Source organism: Hemiscyllium ocellatum, chromosome 1 (assembly GCF_020745735.1).
Source record: "Hemiscyllium ocellatum isolate sHemOce1 chromosome 1, sHemOce1.pat.X.cur, whole genome shotgun sequence".
In the NCBI taxonomy this organism is placed as follows: Eukaryota; Metazoa; Chordata; class Chondrichthyes; order Orectolobiformes; family Hemiscylliidae; genus Hemiscyllium; species Hemiscyllium ocellatum.
This window is the reverse complement of record NC_083401.1, coordinates 88003058-88022421: the sequence shown is the minus strand read 5'-3', so window position 1 is coordinate 88022421 and position 19364 is coordinate 88003058. Positions and strand designations below refer to the sequence as shown.

At 39.3% G+C, this 19364-nt stretch overlaps 1 protein-coding gene across 1 annotated transcript in view; it reads right to left on the bottom strand.

The window, feature by feature from the left end:
- mtmr7b (myotubularin related protein 7b) overlaps nucleotides 1-19364 on the bottom strand; it is an 82730-nt gene that overhangs the window by 52427 nt on the left and 10939 nt on the right. The window contains exons 2-7 of the mRNA XM_060830554.1: nucleotides 18774-18896; nucleotides 17629-17791; nucleotides 12972-13129; nucleotides 10492-10620; nucleotides 9544-9678; nucleotides 345-477 (exon numbers count right to left, since the gene is read on the bottom strand). Of these exons, the coding sequence (XP_060686537.1) occupies nucleotides 345-477; nucleotides 9544-9678; nucleotides 10492-10620; nucleotides 12972-13129; nucleotides 17629-17791; nucleotides 18774-18896 (841 nt within the window). The remainder of the gene's footprint in view (nucleotides 1-344; nucleotides 478-9543; nucleotides 9679-10491; nucleotides 10621-12971; nucleotides 13130-17628; nucleotides 17792-18773; nucleotides 18897-19364) is intronic.

Sequence of the window (19364 nt, the reverse complement as noted above, 5' to 3'; positions counted from 1 at the left end):
CAAGATGGAAGATGGATCAGAACAAGAGGAGGAAGACACAAGCAACAGTTCCCTAACACCTCAGCTAGACAGCAAGATGCTGCCTTCACAACTTCAATGAGACCAACACATTTCACATCAACACTATGTCCTCTGATATCAGTGAATTATCCACAATTGTCACATTTGCAAACTTTCCTTTGTCTACTTAATAAATGTATTATATATAAACAGCTTCTTCTTAACAAACTCACTAAACTATCAGAAAATTGCTACAAATTGTTGACTATTTTTTTAGGTAACCGACCATGAACCACACCGAAACCAACATCACACAAGTGCGAATTTATCAATACAATATTTACCATCCAGTAGTTTTTGCAGACTATTTCTCATGACATGGATGTTTTCTATCCCTATAAAATGGAACTTAATGTTTGAATAGTTGTCTTCATTTTCATATCCTTTTCCTGCTGCTCGATTTGCCATTGCATTTAACTGAAAAAAAAAGTGAAAAGTTTAAAGCAACTTGAAATAAAATTGCATCTGAATTAAATTTTATATTTAGGACTTTAATTCTTAATGTGGAGCTGCTGATATTGGACTGGGGTGGACAAAGTTAGATGTCACGTGACACCAGGTGACGTCACGTGACAAAGGAGCAGTGTTCCAAAAGCCTGTGATTTCAAATAAATCTGTTGGACTATAACCTGGTGCCCTGTGACTTCTGATTAAATTCTTAAATCAAAGAAATACCATAATTTTAATCTTACATTTGATAGCAAAATCAGTATTACACAGCATTTTGAGATTTGAGAGCAATATTTTTCCCAGGCTAGGATCAACAAATAAAATTAAATTAGCTATGATCAAATATATTCCTGATGAAGGGCTTATGCTCGAAACGTCGAATTCTCTATTCCTGAGATGCTGCCTAACCTGCTGTGCTTTGACCAGCAACACATTTGCAGCTGTGATCTCCAGCATCTGCAGACCTCATTTTTTACTAAAAGCTTCTTCAGTCATTTTTAACTTTCAAAGATTACTGTAATCAGAAAATTCAAGTTTAAACAGGAAATTTAAGTAAGTTAAACACAAATACACTTAATGTAGGACAGTACAGAAGTTTGGAGTAGCACAGTGGCTCAGTAGTTAGCACTGCTGCCTCACAGCACCAGGGACCTGGGTTCGATTCCCACCTCAGGTGACTGTCTGTGTAGAGTTTGCACATTTTCCCCATGTCTGAGTGGGTTTCCTCAGAGTACCCCAGTTTCCTCCCACAATCCAAAGATGTGTAGGTCAGGTGAATTGGCCACACTAAATTGCCCATAGTGCTAGGTACATTAGTCAGGGGTAAACACAGGGGTTGGCTTACTCTTCAGAGGGTTGGAGTGGACTTGTTGGACTAAATGACCTGTTTCCACACTGTAGGGAATCTAATTAAACCAATAAACTTGATCAATGAGACCAATGTTAAATTAGACTTAGTCTGTTTATGTAGTGAGAGCCCAAGTGAAGAGATTTATTATCACATGTATATAAAAATACAGTGAAAAATGTTTTCTCATGTGCAAAACGCAAAGTGTCACCATGTTTCAAGATACTGTAATATGAAATATACTGTAATATGGGTTACTCATTATGTGCCCTGCTTGGTAACCAATCTTACACGCAGTTCTCTGCTGCTCACCTCATTATGTATGTACAACACTTCTATGAAGCCATTCATGATTATCTTGTTCTTAGCAGCAGCAGAACTGCTTGTGATTACCACAGCCTGCCAGGATTTCCATCACTGGATCGAAATTTAAAACCAGCAGTGCCCCAGAAGGGCTGTTGTGACACAGTCGTAGTGCCCTTGCTATTGGGCCAAGAGGCCCAGATTCACATCCTAGTTGCTCCAGAGGTGCAAATGCATATTGCAGGTTAATTTAGAAAATATTTACAATACAGAGCAGTGGAAGATGGAATTTAATTTAGATAAATGTGAGGTGCTGCATTTTGGAAAGGCAAATTAGGGCAGGACTTATACATTTAATGATAAGGTGCGAGGGAGTGTTGCTGAACAAAGCGATCTTGGAGTATAGGTTCATTGTTCCTTGAAAGTAGAGTCACAGGTGGACAGGATAGTGAAGAAGGCGTTTGGTATGCTTGCTTTTATTGGTCAGTGCATTGAGTACAGTATGCAGGAGGTCATGTTCTAGCCTTGCAGGACATTGGTTAGACCACTATTGAAATATTGCATTCAATTCTGGTTTCCCTGTTGTAGGAAAGATGTTGTGAAACTTGAAAGGGTTCAGAAGAGACTTACAAGGATGTTGCCATGGTTGGAAGATTTGAGCTATAGGGTGGGGCTGAATAGACTGGGGCTATTTTCCCTGGAGCATCAGAGGATAAAGGGTGACCTTATAGAGGATTATATCATTATGAGGGGCATGGATAGGGTAAAGAGACAAGGTCCTTTCCGTGGGGTGGTAGACTCCAAAACTAGGGGGCGTAGGTTTAAGGCGAGAAGGGAAAGATTTAAAAGGGACCTGAGGGGGAAACTTTTTCACGCAGAGGGTGGTGTGTATGCGGATGAGCTGCGAGAGGTAGTGGGAGAGGCTGGTACAATTAAAACAGTTAAAAAGCATCTGGATGATTATATAAATAGGAAGTGTTTAGAGGGAAAAGGGCCAAATGCTGGCAAATGGGACTAGATTTATTTAGAATATTTGGTGAGCATGAACAAGTTGGATCGAAGGGTCTGTTTCTGGGCAGTATACCCCTATGACTCTATGAGATCCATACAAGTTGGATTGGCTATATCTCAGCAGGACTGGGAGCGATACCCTTTCAGAGCATCGCTTTGAAAGCTAGTGCTTCCAAATAAACCTGTTGGACTATAACCTGGTGTTGTGCAATTTTTAACCTTTCAGGAATATTCTTTACTACAATAGGGCATACAAACCTGTCAAAATGACAAGTCTAAAGGTGCATTTGCATGGAGCATTTGCTGTAAGGTAGATGAATTAACAATGGAAATAGCTCTACATAGGTACAATATGATTGCAATTATGGGGACATGGATACAAAGTGAACAGAGCTGTGAAAAGAATATCAAGGAGTATTCAATCTTTAGGATGAATAGGCTAAATGGAATATGATTTAGCTGAGGGATAAGCTGATAGCTTAGTTCCATACCCATAGGGAGGACCTCAACTGGGACCTTGGGTTCATGTCACATTACAGGTGGCCACCATTGCACTATACACACACACACAGACACTCCTAAGCGCACACACACACACACACAAACTCACACATGCATCTTCTCACAGACTTAGACACACACATACACTCTCTCTCTCACACTCACAATCCCCAGACAGACACACACACAAACCCACATACATACATACATATATACGTTTGTGGGGTGAATTTGTACTTGCAGTTACATTGTATTTTGCTCAAAAACTGCATGAATCCATATAAGACTGTTAACACATTTTTTAGATGAGAAACAGTCTAAACATTATGGTACAGACAGAGAACACAGGGGGCTAACACCTTCAACATATTGTCTGGCTGACACCAATTGTTACAGTTAACCTGAGAATGTAACTTTATAAAAAACATGATGTGATTTACACTTGAAAGAAGTGAAACTATCATGGTCATTCTAACAGATGAGAGACTCAACAGACAATCAAGGTATTTTTCAATCTATAATTTCAGTTACATCACACTGTAAACTTTTGGTATAAATTCTGCATCTTACAATTGTGTCCTCCACAACCACCTGATGAAGGAGCGGCGCTCCTGAAGCTAGTGCTTCCGATTAAACCTGCTGGACTATAACTTGGTGTTGTGTGATTTTTAACTGAATGGAAAAGGAGGTAGAATGGTGCTGGTAACAGGAAGGTGACATCAGTAAAGGTGAGAAAGTATATTGGCACAGACAATCTGCATGTAGAATCAGTCTGGGTAGAGATAAGAAGTAGTAAAGGGTGGAAAACATTATAAGCAGTTCTCTATAGGCCTCCAAACGGCAGTGTTGAGGTAGCGGATAGCATTAAACAGGCAAGTAGAGATACATACAACAAGGGTATCAGGGGTGATTTTAATCTGTGCATTGGTTGAACAAACCATATTTGCATTAATAGTGCAGCAATTGACATCATGGAGTGTGTACAAGATGGAATTTTAGATCAATACTTTAAGGAACCAACTCAAGGGTAAGCTTTCCTAGATTTAAGCTTGCACGATGAGAAGAAATTAATAGGTAGAAAAAATAAATAGAATAGAATAGCCTCTATTATCACATATACTTAATGAATATTGTGAAAAGTTTATAGGTTGCCAATTACAGCATCATCTTAGATGCAAAAGGACCTAGGCACAGCTTCTTTTGTTACAAGATTTGTTATAGAAATAAAATGTCCAGCGTCACAGAAGAGTTCAGTATAGCAGAACACTGGGCTCTGGCTCCACACCGGACTGGCAAAACCCCACACTAGGAGGCCACTGCGCCAGGCCAACGCCGGTAGGCTTCAATGGGAGGAGGCCATTGCACCAGGCCGGGAGGTCACCACGCCAATGCCAGGAGATGCTGAGGGAAACCGGGAGGTTGCCAAGCCATGCCAGGAGGCCACTGCACCAGGCCAGGAGGCCTTTACAGGAGACCACTGTGCCAGAATCTGTGATTAATAATCATGTTGGGAGAGGTTCTTTTGAAAAAAGGTGACCACAGCACATAATTCTTCATTAGGATAGAAAGGTGATGTAAATCAATCTAAAACTAGAATTCCAAACCTAAACAAAGGAAACTAAAGAAGGTACAAGGGGAGAGTTGGCTACAGTAAACGTCACTAAAAGTTACTTGAGGAACAAATGCATGTGTTGTAATAGTTATACATTATTGTCCAGTGAAAGAACACAACAAGAAAAATGGCCCAACCATGGCTCACAAAATAACTTAAGGACAGTAATAAATCCAAAGGGAAGTTGCATAAAGTGGCTCAACAAAGTAACAAGCCTGAAGATGGAAAGCATTTAGAATTCAACAAAGGAAGGACCAAGAGTTTGAGGAAGAGGAGAAAAATAAAATGATAGTAAACTTACAGTGAACATAAAAGTGGAAGGCAAGAACATCTAAAAGTACGTATAAAGGAAGAGCTGTTAAGGCTCCATGCAATCTGACACAGGATAACTGATAGTGGAGAACAAGTAAATGATAGAGCAATTAAATTACTACTTTTGTTCTGTCTTCATAGAAGACACAAAAAAATGCTAAGTGCTGGTGAAGCAGGAGTCTTTTGGGAAGGAAGAATTGAAGGAACTTAGTATTAGTAAATTAAAAAGTGCTGGAAACATTAATGGAATTGAAATCTGAAATCCCAGGGCCTGATAATCCTCACCTCAGGGTGCTAAGGTAGCAGCTGTAGAATTAGAGAATACATTGGTTGTTAACTTTCAAACTTTCATAGAGTCTGAAACCGACTTGCAGACTGAAGGGTGGCAAATGTAACACCACTGTTTTTAAAAAAAGAGAGAGAAAACATGTAATGACAGACTCGTGGGCGGCACGGTGGCACAGTGGGCGGCACGGTGGCACAGTGGTTAGCACTGCTGCCTCACAGCGCCTGTAGACCCGGGTTCAATTCCCCACTCAGGCGACTGACTGTGTGGAGTTTGCACGTTCTCCCCGTGTCTGCGTGGGTTTCCTCCGGGTGCTCCGGTTTCCTCCCACAGTCACAAAGATGTGCAGGGTCAGGTGAATTGGCCAAGCTAAAATTGCCCATAGTGTTAGGCAAGGGGTAAATGTAGGGGTATGGGTGGGTGGCGGGTCGGTGTGGACTTGTTGGGCCGAAGGGCCTGTTTCCACACTGTAAGTCTAATCTAGTTAGCCTAACATCAGGGAACAGGGAAAATGCAGGAATCTATTTTAAAAATTTGCAATATCAGGACACCTACAAAATACCAACTGTATTACACAAAGTCAACATGGATTTATGGAAGGGAATTCATGTTTGATAGGCCGACTGGATGTTTTTGAGGATATTTCCAGTAGAACAGTTTAGGGAGAACCAGTGGGTGTGGTGGATTTGAATCTGGACTTCAAGAAAGCTTTTGATAAACTTCCATATAAGAGGCTGTTGAGCAAAATAAAAGTATGAGAAATTGGAGGTAATATATTGAGAGAAAGTGAGGACTGCAGATGCTGGAAATCAGGTGCTGGAAAAGAACAGCAGGTCAGGCAGCATTCGAGGAGCAGGAGAATCGACTTTTCAGGCATTGGTATGGATTGAGAATTTGGTCAGATGGGATATAGAGAGGAGGAATACATCATTCCTGATGAAGGGCTCTGGCCCGAAACGTCGAATTTCCTGATCCTTGGATGCTGCCTAACCTGCTGTGCTTTAACCAGCAACACATTTTCAGCAGGAGGAATACATAGTCAATTTTCAGAGTGTAACATAGCAATTGGTGGGATACTGCAGGCATCAGACCTTGAGTCCTACTTATGCACAATATATAGCAACAAGTTGGATGAGGAAATCAATATTTCTAAGTTTGTTGAAAACAAAATTGGTTGGAAGTGAGTGTAGTGAAGAGGAAGTAAAGAGATTTCAAGGTTATTTAGACAAGCTGAGTAAGTGAGCAACTACATGATAGATGCAGTATAAAATGGATAAATGTGAAGTAATTCACTTTGCTAGGAAAAACACAATGGTATATTATTATCTAGAGGATGATAGGTTGGGAAATATTGATGTGGATATCCTTGTATTCCAGTCAGTGAAAGCAGGCATGCATTTGTAACAAGCAGCTCAGAAGGCAAATGGCATGTTGGCCTTCACTGAAGAAGTTTCAAATGTACGATGAAGGAAGTCTTAGTGCACAAGGCTTTAGTGAGACCACACCTGGAGAATGGTGTGCAAAATTTGGCCTCCTTAACCTAAGAAAAGGTATACTTGCCAAAGAGGGCATGCAGCAAAGGATTCACCAGACTGATTCCTAGGATGGAGTTTTGAGAGATTGGAGTAAAAAATGAGGTCTGCAGATGCTGGAGATCACAGCTGCAAATGTGTTGCTGGTCAAAGCACAGCAGGCCAGGCAGCATCTCAGGAATAGAGAATTCGACGTTTCGAGCATAAGCCCTTCATCAGGGTCAAGCAGGCCTTCACTCAGTGGCAACATATGAAACTCTAACACAGTTGGACAAACCGAGTGTCAGAATGCTGCTTCCCCCAACCCCCCCACTAACAATTCAGAGCAGGGATAATGGTCTCAGGATAAGCAAGGGACCATTTCAGACTGATTTGAGGGTAAATCTTTTTTTCACTCAGAGCACAGCGATCATATGGAATGCTTTATCCCAGAAGGTGGCGGAGCAGAGTCAAAGAATATATTTGTGAAAGAAATAAGATCGATGTATGGGGATGGGGATGGGGATAGAGCAGGAGTCATGATCATACTGAGTGGTGGAGCAAGCTTAATGGGCCAAAGGCCTACTTCTGCTCCCATTTCTATTTTTCTATGAATATTGAGTGGAGTGTGTCAGATGCTTATTCAATTCTCAACTGTTTTGTGCTACAACTCAAGACAAAGTTTTCCCCGGCCATGGGTTTGAACTCAGCAGAAACCCTAATCTATTGAAATGCATAAGTAAGAATTTTGACAGCAGAATAAACATCATCAGGGTCCGTGGAATGATCTGCAATACCAATATCATTTGAAAACATCCACACGCATGTTTCTTTCAAACTTCATCTAGCACAAATAAACACTCAGTTTATCTCAAAGCAACCCTTGTCTCATGTATCCAGATATACGATACTGCACTAACTAATACCAACTACAATAAGATCTTCACCTTGTTTCAATGTCTGACATATTAAATACATTACTCAATATACAGTGGAACCTCATTTATCCGAACAAGATGGGCAGGCAGTATTTAGTTTGGATAATTGATTATTCAGTTAATTGATTCAACGCCTCTCCTGTGGGGCTCAGAGTTTTCTGAAGTTTCCTTTTTCCTCATTGTGCCTACCTTGCTCCCTCTTTCTGTCTCAGGGCTTATTTCTGAGCAGACACACACTTGTATGTAAGGGCCCTGTAACACTGCTGAAGTCTCCCGGACACCACCATCACCACCACCCACCACCACCCCTCCCACTCCTGCAGCATTTCAGTAAGCCGGGTTCACTTTTAATCATTGTAAACAAAAGACACAATCAGTGGTGAAACACCTCTTTGATGTAATGTTTCTATCGGGACCTTGACATTTTCTTTGGATAATCCGAAATTCAGATTATTAATATTCAGATAATCGAAGTTTCTCTGTTTTGCATAAAGGAAATATCAACGTTTCATGTCTAAGTCACAAAGTTGTCAGCTCAAGCTGCATTTCAGAAGTAAGTATATAATCTAATACTTCAAAGTAAGTACAATAATGCATCATCCGAGAAGCAATCTTTCATATTTAATAGCAGATACAAAAGATCCCATAGCACTATTCAAAGAACTCCTGATACCACCCAGCCAACATTGCTGACACAAATTGACTGACAATCTATTTCGCTGTGGTTTGTGGGACTTGGCTACATTTGTCACCACATTCCCTACATTAAAATAGTGGTTACAATTTAAACATATGTTCTTGCCTGTGAAGTATTTTGAACATCCATGAATGGAAATTCTTCCTTCCATTGTTTTAACATCGTGAGAACCAGCTGAGTCACAATTCTTTGAAACAATGTAAATATATGATCATAACATCACTAAATTGGTTGTTACGTATAGTTCATAACTGGTCTGGTCCATTATGTTCCTTTGACATACAGTTTAAATTATTAGGCATTGATCTATAAATGCTGCTGATGCCTGTGGCACACTTCAAATGTTTTGGTTTATTCATGTCTATAAAGCTAAAAATAGACTTGAAAAAAAAATTATGAAAATATTTAGACTAACAAAATTAAAATATTCCCGGAAGGAAATAACCAGCAAAAATTGCCAATTACAACATACAAGTCCAACTCATATCACATACCTCAAAATAGAGCTCCACTATGCCCAGTAGGTTCATATCAAAATACCATGTTTTTAACTGCATTTTTCCCCCTCTGGGTGCAAAATTGCTTTTGTTTTGCTATAAAATGCAGTACTGGGTTATTTATAGAATGTTTTTGACAAAGAAAGCAATTCTGATTTTACATTTTCTCTTTCTAATGATCAGCTACTCATAAGCTCACTGAATTAAATTTCAATAAATGGTCCAATTTCGCTTCCAGATCAGGCTCTGTGGATATTGATAGTAGACAGAGTTGCACACTTGGTAACAGCCCTGGTAATTTTTCCATTCCTCATCAGAACAGCCAAAGCCAATTGGACAGTACCTACACCACCCATCAAAGATTTGATAACTCAACACAGGCTAAGAAATATATTTGGGATTTTCTTGATGTGCAAGATTTGGGACTTACTTCCTCAAACAAGTGTATTATATTAGGAAAGTATTAAAGCACAAAATTAGTGACAGATTGCTTTGCTGTGACAGTTATGGCTCTTTACCTTTGGTCGAGTATCAACAACATATAAGAAATCACTTCCGGGATTTGACTTCCTGATGGCCTGAAGCATCTGTTCATCTTCAAGGCAACGAGCACTGAAACCAGATAGAGGTTGACTGCTTCTACAAATAGCAGCCTGGACAAAGAAAGGAAGAAAAACCAGAGACATTTGTTTCACAATAAATTATTCAACCTCTTTTATTAAAATGTTTTCATCTTCCACCAAATTAAAAATTGAAACTTTTTCCCATACAAACAATCACCAAAATATATTTCAATTTTGGGTCATCCTGTAATTATCAAAATGTCTTCCAAACATAGGAAGGTAATGATAAGAAGAAGAACAAGCAGCATGTTAATCTGTGTATCCTTGCACATATTTCAGTGGCTAGCTCAAAAATGGTTTTGGCTATGACCAATAAACAGGACACATCCTGATCTTTATTTTTTGATCTAATTAAACAGTCATGCATGACAAACTGAATTACTGCTTGTGAAAATTGGTTCCACATGAAATGAGAACTGAGAAATGGACACAGATGTTCACATTTGGATGTAATTTAGCCCACTGCACATGCATCTATGTGGTATGCTCCTTATGTCATTAAAATCCTTTCTATCGAAGGCATCCAAAGGATCAACCAATATGATATGGAATTATTATTTCTTTACTCTTGCATTCTATGGATTCATTTAGAAGACTCATAACTAGCTGTTTGCACTCAGGTTTTTAGAATTCTAGATGTCTCAGTTCAGCACTCCCTTTAATATTTTGCATTGAGCATGTATTCCTAATCCTTTTCTTTACTCCCAATACTTATACACAACTGTGTTAAAGTTCTCAACATTATTCAAGAGTTTCTAGCATGTAATAGCCAGAGAAAATTAGCATTTGATCAAAACAACATAATCTTTTTTAAAAGTTTAAATTTTGAGTGATTGTACATACATTGTTGTCCTGGCAAAAATAACAGAGAACAGGAAAGCGACCTCTGCTCCTGAATTTGGAACTGCCGACTATAACTGGTGTCGAAACTGACTTTGGTACATACAACTCTGTAGGGTATGTGTCACAAACCTGCGATAGAGGAAACAATAACTAGAAATTAAAAATTAAGCAGATGATGCCACTGTCGTAACCCTACATAATCAAATGATTATCAATAGGAGATAGTGAGGATTGCAGATGCTGGAGAAGTCAGAGTCGATAAAGTGTTGCACTGGATAAAGCACAGCATGTCAGGCAGCATTTGGGGAGCAAAACGGTTGACTTTTCAGGCTTAACCCTTCATCCATGTTCGACAAAATGTTTTTAAAACTCTTTAGGAATAAGTGCATCAATAAAAACAAATTAAAATATCACCAAATGCCATTGAAATTCTTGAATTAAATATGAGTGACACATAAGGGTGGCACGGTGGCTCAGTGGTTAGCACTGCTGCCTCACGACGCCAGGGACCCAGGTTCGATTCCAGCCTTGGGCAACTGCCTGTGTGGAGTTTGCACATTCTCCCCAGGTCTGTGTGGAGATTCCTCCAAGTGCTCCAGTTTCCTCCCACAGTCCAAAGATGTGCGGGTTAGGTGAATTGGCCATGCTAAATTGCCCATAGTGTTAGGTGCTTTAGTCAGGGGTAAATATAGGGTAGGGGAATGGGTCTGAAAGCCTCTTCCCATTGCATCACAGACCTCCTCCAATCAATCAGTTTCCTTTGGGAAATACACTTGCCAAGAGTTCTCAACCAGAGGCCAACAGCTCTAATGTACAGTAGCACTATGCAGGAAGGCTTCACTGCTACCAACAAAATGCTGTCAGTGAAGAAGGAAGGTCAGAAATGGTAATTAGTGTGGTGGGTTACATTGCATGAGTAACCTTTGCCTTTATAATATTTCAGCTTTAAGGGCTCCGGGTGGTTTGAATATATAAGGCTGCAAACCCATCTGGCCAGACAGTCTGGTTGAGGACACAGGCAGCATACACACTGAACTCAGTTTTTCTTCTGAAACTGAATCCAGTTTCATCTCCTGTCAAGGGACGTTGAACGATCTGATTGGCAAAAGATCCATTGTAACTTGGTCTTAAGCATCAGCTCAGGTGTCGACAATTTTTCATGTAGTGCTCGAATCACCTACCAGCCTTGGGAAATTCCTCCGACTTTGTGTATTTGTCTTAATTTGGGACATGGAACTCATGGTTTAAAAAAAAATTCAGAGCCAGTAAAAGACCTTTTAGATTCAATGAAATACATGATGCTCGGATATTGTATGCATTTATACTCCAGAGATCAAAACAATATTCATGTATTTCTGTGCTCTTAATTTAGACTAAATTATTTAACTTACAATATGTTTTACAGTTTTAAACAAATTAAATCACAGTTAATCCATCCTGAGGCATGACTAATTCTTAGACCAATGCCATGAGCATAACCGGGGGTTATGGGAATCGAAAAGGGTATGGCTTCTGTCACTATCCCTTACCTTATGTACGTGACTTCTATCATCAATTAGTGCCTCCAATCAAGCCCCTAAACTCAGCTGAACCACAAGTCAAATGGGCATATATTTTTTTCCCGTTAGTTTGCAGGCTCACTTATAGCTGGGTTAATCCCAGTAGTGGCAGGACTATGCATTGTTTGACACAAGCAAGGTACTGACCACACCTAACTATGCAATGCTTGCAAAATCTACAACAGTGTCCAATATTAGTTGTGACTGTGCAACTAGACAACATTTGCTCAATAATCCTGAGTGTGTGAGGAGTTACACTGATCACTAATTTAGGATTGTCAGCTTGCCTTGCAGTGTGGCATATTGGAAGCTGTACATACTGGAAGCTACTTATATTCATACACAGGCCCTGTTCTTTGCAGATACAAGAAATATGTACATACATCATCTGTTTCAACTCAACAAAATAAGTAGTTCATTTCTCATGGCAATGCTCTGATCAATCACAGTCAACTTGCCAGTTTAAAATTTCAACAAAGCCTGACATGGCATCTTCACACCTGTACTCATCAGAGTCCACTTGCCAACCAATCACTCTCCTATCATGTAGTATAAATGTTGGTATTCCACTTCAATTAGTATTCTAGCAATTGTCCTGATGCATGCAAGGTGAAAAGCTTTGAGAATGCATCTTTTTTCTGTATAGCTGCAATATTTCACTTTTTTTTCAACTCACTAAATCTAAATTTTTTCAGAGAAATCAAACAAAAAGATGGCATTAAGTGATAGAGTACAATGGATTTTCCACAAAAAGATTTAATTCTACTGAACTGACAATGGTTTCTCGCTTCATTTAAAGATTCGTCTGTATGGCTGCTAAATTTAATATGCCAAACAATTTGAAACATCCAGCTAGTGGAGATGGAATGTCAGAATGGAAGAACATGTCAGATATCTGATCATTTCTATTTCTAAACTTACCCCATAGTCTCTATTTGCATGTGAAACTTGCCATAAGTTATTAGGAACACCCATACGTTTGTATTCAGCCTTGAGATCAGTAAGATTCCAGCCGCGTTCTCTTTCATTCCCTTCTTGTTTCGGGTTAAACGAGAAGCAATATAATTCTTCATACTTAACTGAAAATTTCACAAGGACAGAGCAATTACTATAAATTCATTTGCCACTGTTCATCTAGCTTGCCTTTTTACCTTTCAGCATAATTGTTAGGCCAACTAGAGTGCAACACTGAATGCATGGTAATTTATAAAAAGTACATTTTTAGTAGGCAAAATACGTAGCAAGAAAAAGCAATAGTCTTGTCAAGGCAAGCTCTCATTCTTATCTTCTCCTATATGTATCATAACTATTGACCAAAACCAATTATGACCTCTTGAGAAGGTCTGTAAATATATACTTATCAATGGTATATGTCCTATAATCAGCAAACATGCTGAAGCTTGAAACATTGTGTCACCTTCTTGTCTTGAAATTTTACTCCTTTATCACAACAACATACCCATCCCGAAGACTTTTTCATGTTTAGAAATATGCCTGTGGGGCTGCCTTGTTGGGACATAACCCAATGAATTCTGTGGTGTTATACTGAACTATTTTAACATCACAAGGAAAATGTTAGAGAAGAATGCGATGTGTTGGAAACTTCATTTGCTTAAGAATCAGTTAGAATACAGCTTTAGAAATGTGAAACACATTGCAGAGAACAATGTGATTACAATGCTCATCCAGATAAGACAGATCCACAGACTTACGATCAAAACACCTATATAAACATGTAGCACTTCTTGATAGTAGCCATGAAATTTGCTCTATAAATAGTAAGCAATGGTGCAACTGTCCTGTTTTGATATATGCAACTCTATTTTCCCAACTTACTGCATACAGAAGGATTCCAATGCAATCAAAAGATCTAGGAACATAGAAAACATTAAGATTTGCAATGTGCTCAAAATGCCAGACATTAAGAATTAAGCAAACATACCAATTTGTCTAGAGATAAAATAAAGGTCACATTCTGCAGACTATGAATACAAAGGTTTCAATTGTGTACTTAGTATTCCATTGAAATCACATTTAGATTATCACATCAGCGTCCACTGCCCCCCACGTACATTGCAGCAATGATACTAATTATAAACAGACACATGAAAGACCCTACCAGCAAACACAGCTTTTTCTTATTTTTACTTATGGAATGTGTTCATCACTGCCAAAGCCTTCATTTATTGTTCATTCCCAAATGACCTTGGGAAAGTGATTGTCATGCAATCATTAAAACAATATTCTTCAAGATACTGTTAAACAAATATCGTAAAAGTATCTGAAAACATGAAGCTATGTTATTAGCTATGTTTTCACACATTATTCTTCAATACTATGCAAGTCTTGAAATTACAGTCCATTGAAAAGTGTAAGGAAAAGAACAAAAATGCTGCAAATCCTGATATGTAAAAGTATAAGATGCTAGAAATATGAGAGATCATTCTGAATCTAAAAAGACTTATTAATGGTTCCATGGAGAAAAAGGGACCTCAATGTTTCTGGTGGAATACTAGAGAGAGTCATATTATGTTGTATTAAAAATGTCACTAGACTAGAATCCCAAGCTGAAATGCTGTGGACATGGGCTCAACCCCCACCATGACCTGGAATTAAAAGGTTCAGTGGAATGATGACCATGTAAGACATCAAAATAGATTGTCATAAAAACCCAATTAGTTCACTAAAATAGCAGTGAAATTCCACCAATACTAGAAATTTGAAACAAACACAGAACATACTAGTGAAACTCAACAAGTCTGGCAGCATCTGTGAAGAGAGAAGTAAGATATTGTTTAAAGTCTGGTACTACTCTTGTGAACTGAAGAATCATACCAGACTCAAAATGTTAACTCTGTTAAGGGATCAAACAGTAAGGAATAATCTAGGTGTCCTTGTCCGCAGCAACCTGTGACAGATGGTATCAGAAGCAGTGACCACCGTGTAGTCCTTCACAATGAGAACAGTGCCACACAATGTGATGGAGGATACTACCATGCTAAAAAGGATGAACTGTGGAACACTTTTAGCTAAGACTGGGCATTTATTCTATACCATCAGAAGCAGCTGTAGGACTGTATTCAAACACAATCTGTAACTTCATGGGCTGGAGTATCCCTGATTCCATCATTACCAGAACAGTAAGTAAAAGCAAAATACCACAGATGTTGGGAATCTGAAATAAAAGACAAAATGTATGCAGCATCCGTAGAGAGAGAGAAAGAGAGTTAACGTTTCCTGACCACAGACTCTTCTTTGGCACAGTTCTGGTTGTAGTTCGAATAGAATAGAATCCCTACAGTGCAGAAACAGGCCCTTTGGTCAACAAGTCCACACCAACCCTCTGAAGAGTAACCCACTCAGATCCATTCCCCTACCCTATATTCATCCCTGACCAATGCACCTAATCTACACATCCCTGAATACTATGAGCAATTTAGCATTGCCAATTCATCTAATGTGCATATCTTTGGAGTTCTTGGATGTCAGTCATCCCAACTCTATATCCCTGCAGTAATTGCTCAGGATAATAGCTGTGACTAAACTACCTTCAACAGCCTGAACAATGAGTTTCACAACATCATAGAAGTCAGAAGTGGAGATGTTCACCACTGTTCAGTATTATTCACAAGTCCTCAGATACTCAACAAATCCATGTTCAAATGCAACAAGATCTGGATAATATTCAAGCAGCAAATAACGTTCTTGCCATAAGTCCAAGCAATAGCCACCCCCACTAAAAGATAGGTTAGGATGAGGGCTAATCCAACCCTGAACTGATATTCAATCGTGTAACCATCAATGAATGCTCCACCATCGATATCCTGAGAATTATCATTGACCAGAAACTCACTGGACTTGCCAATTAAATACAGTGGCTACAAAAGCAACAAGGCACCTTCCAAACCCACAGTGTCTTCCACCAAAAAAAGGACAAGGGGAACAGATGCACAGAAACACCACCACCTGTAATTTATTCTCCAAACCAAACCTAATGCTGGCTTGGAACAAGTTAACTGTCTCTTCACTGTCGTTGGGTTACAATCCTGGAACTCTCACCTTCACAACACAGGCTGCACAAGTCGCTATAACACATGGCCTGCTGCAGTTCAAGAAAGCAGTTCACTACCACCTTCTTAAGTGTAATTTGGAATGAAGGAAAATGTACCGGTCTAGTCAGCAACATCCCATAAATGAAAATAAATATTTTTTTGAATGGAAAGCAATACCACACAAAGAAAAATGAAGTGGCAGAATTCCTGAGGAATGTTGGCACCTTGCTCATCCTGTCTCTTCCTCTAATGTAAGTAGACACAAGAAACTGCCACAAACAGCAAAAATGTGGCGGAGCTTCACTGAATCAGATATTGCTCCAAAATGTTCTCATACTCTCTCAAAGAATGGCAACTTTATGCAAAATCTGCCCCAGAATATTCACCCTAATGCTCAACTTCCATGAATCCAAAGTGATTAGACTTTAAAATGTGGACATGTCCATGTCACTGATGTCAAGTTATATTCAAATCTCATTGAATATGGACAAATATTAAAATAGCAAAGTTCAAACATAATCTATGCATTAGGATACAGAAAATGTAGAAACTCAGATCATCAACCCCACCACCCTGTGGCCCAACATTTCAACTCCCCCTCCCACTCTGCCGAGGACATGCAGGTCCTGGGCCTCCTCCATCGCCACTCCCTCACCATCCAATGTCTGGAGGAAGAACGCCTCATCTTCCGTCTCGGAACCCCACGGCAGTGTAGACATCACCAGTTTCCCCATTTCCCCTCCTCCCCCCCTACCTTACCCAGTTCCTAACTTCCAGCTCTGCACTGTCCTCATGACCTGTCCTACCTGTCAATCTCCCTTCCCACCTACCGCTCCACCCTCCCCTCTGACCTATCACCTCCATCCCCACCCCCATTCACCTATTGTACTCTTTGCTACCTTCCCCCACCCTCCTCTCTGACCTATCACCTCCATCCTACCCCATTCACCTATTGTATTCTTTGCTACCTTCTCCCCAGCTCAATAATTTAGGGATGAGACTAATTCTAAGAAGAACTGTAATGTTGAATTTTTTTAACTTATTTCTTTATTTTTCTAGTTTTGCATCTAAGATATTGTGATTTTGTACCTAAGAGAGTGCTGGGATTGGCAACTTTGTACACTTTTCACTGTACTCATGTATCCCTCCACTTGAGTACATGTGACAATAAAACATTATTTTAATTCTTTTATGAATAAAAATATGTTCAGGCAGTAAGATCAATACGTGCTTATAAAAGATTGAGAAGAATGGAGAATAAGTTCCTTGCACATGTAATTCTGTGATCTTTTCACCTGCATATGTGGCTTCATTTTTGTTTACACATTTCTGCTCTGCACAGATACTGAGGAAATTCGAGGTCAAAGTATTAACTCATTCTCCTTTTCTTGTTATTTCCTAACTACTTTAGTCACCCGGAGGCGTTCCTTTACAATCTTGATTCAGGCATTGATAAAGTACAACAAAGTTGTGTATTTAGCATCACAGTTTCTATTCAAATCAAGCCGATTAACTAGAAAACGTACCTGGACGTGATAAACGAATTAATGAAATGTAAATATCATGGCAGTCTCTTTCTTGTGAAATGATAAACTGGATAACCTGGAAGTTCTTGCAGCGAATAAGCAGGGGACAGCCTGTTGCAGTAGTTGCTTGCTTTTCCACAGCACAAATCTGACTGTGAAGTATCTAGCGAGAGCAGAAAATAAATTTGTAAAACATCTCCTGGTTAAATCATCATAGGGTACAGATAGAAGTATACATTTTGCCTCAGGAACTAAGAAACAAAAGAAAATCTCAAACTGCTGCAGAAACTCAGCAGATCTGGCAACCTCTGCAGAGAGAGAAACAGAATTAACATTTCAAGTCCAACAGAAAGGTCATTGATGAAGCAGCTGAAGATTATTGGGCCTAAAACACTTCCCTGAGGAACATTTGTAGAGATGTCCTGGAGATGAGCGACAATGACTGACCTTCAACTTCACAACCAACTTCCTTTGCACCAAAGGATGCCTCCAACCAGCACAGAGTTTGTCCCAATTCCCACTGATTCCAAATTTCCTCAGGATCCTGATGCCACTTTCAGTCAAATGTAGCCTTCCTGTGAAGACAGTCAGTCTAACCTCTCCATTAAAGATTTGGTCTTTTGTTTTTTTAAATTTTTTATTCATTCATGGGATAAGGGCATTACCAGCAATGCCAACATCTATTGCCCATTCCTAATTGCCCAGACAGCAATTAACTACATTGTTGTGCATCTGATGCCACATGTAAGCTAGACCAGGTAATGCTTGAAACAAAGCTGTATTGACATCAAGAGCCAAGTGACCCTAGTGAAAATGAACAGATTATTGCTAAGCAAATGCTGCTTAATAGAACCCCCATCCATCACTCTACTGATAACCAAGAGTAGACTGATGGTGCAATAGATGGCTGTGGTAGACTTTTGTTGTTCTTATGTATAGGGCATACCTGAGCAATTTTCCACATTGTCAGGTAGATACCACTGGCATATTTCCCCTTATTCTAAGACAGCTTAATAATAATGTAAGTGAACAATATGATCACATGCAATGCAACATCTCACAAAACACACAAGTATCTACCATCAAAGCAATAGAGTAAACTTTCAAATAGCCACTCAGTTCTTCAATAACTAAATATAACCTACCCATGTTTCTTTCCGAGAGTCAGACAAATTCTCCACAAAAATCAAATGTGTTGCTGTCAGATATAGTGAACCAACTGATGCCTTCTTTGATGATACGCGATCCAGCATGCGAACATTTTCAACCTACAAACATAAACAAAAGTAAATGCATGAAAAGAAAAAATATATAGCTGTTGAACCAGAGTTACAATTGAAAAGTTAACTAGCAACCAGCAACTTTCAGCAATCCTAGAAGACCTTTAAAGAATACAAACTGTATAAGTGAATCCCACTGTTAGTCTTCATTCAAATAAAGACACTTTACTTTGTTAAAAATCATGCAACACCAGGTTATAGTCCAACGGTTTAATTGGAAGCACACTAGCGTTCGGCGCTCCAAAAGCTAGTGTGCTTCTGATTAAACCTGTTGGGCTATAACCTGGTGTTGCGTGACTTTTAACTTTGTACACCCCAGTCCAACACCGGCATCTCCAAATCACCACTTTACAATGTCATCCTTATCAATAGAACAATGTAGCATTTATAGTTTATGCCAATTTGGTACAAAAAAATGTAATTAACTACAGTATTGCTGAAACATTACACATTTAG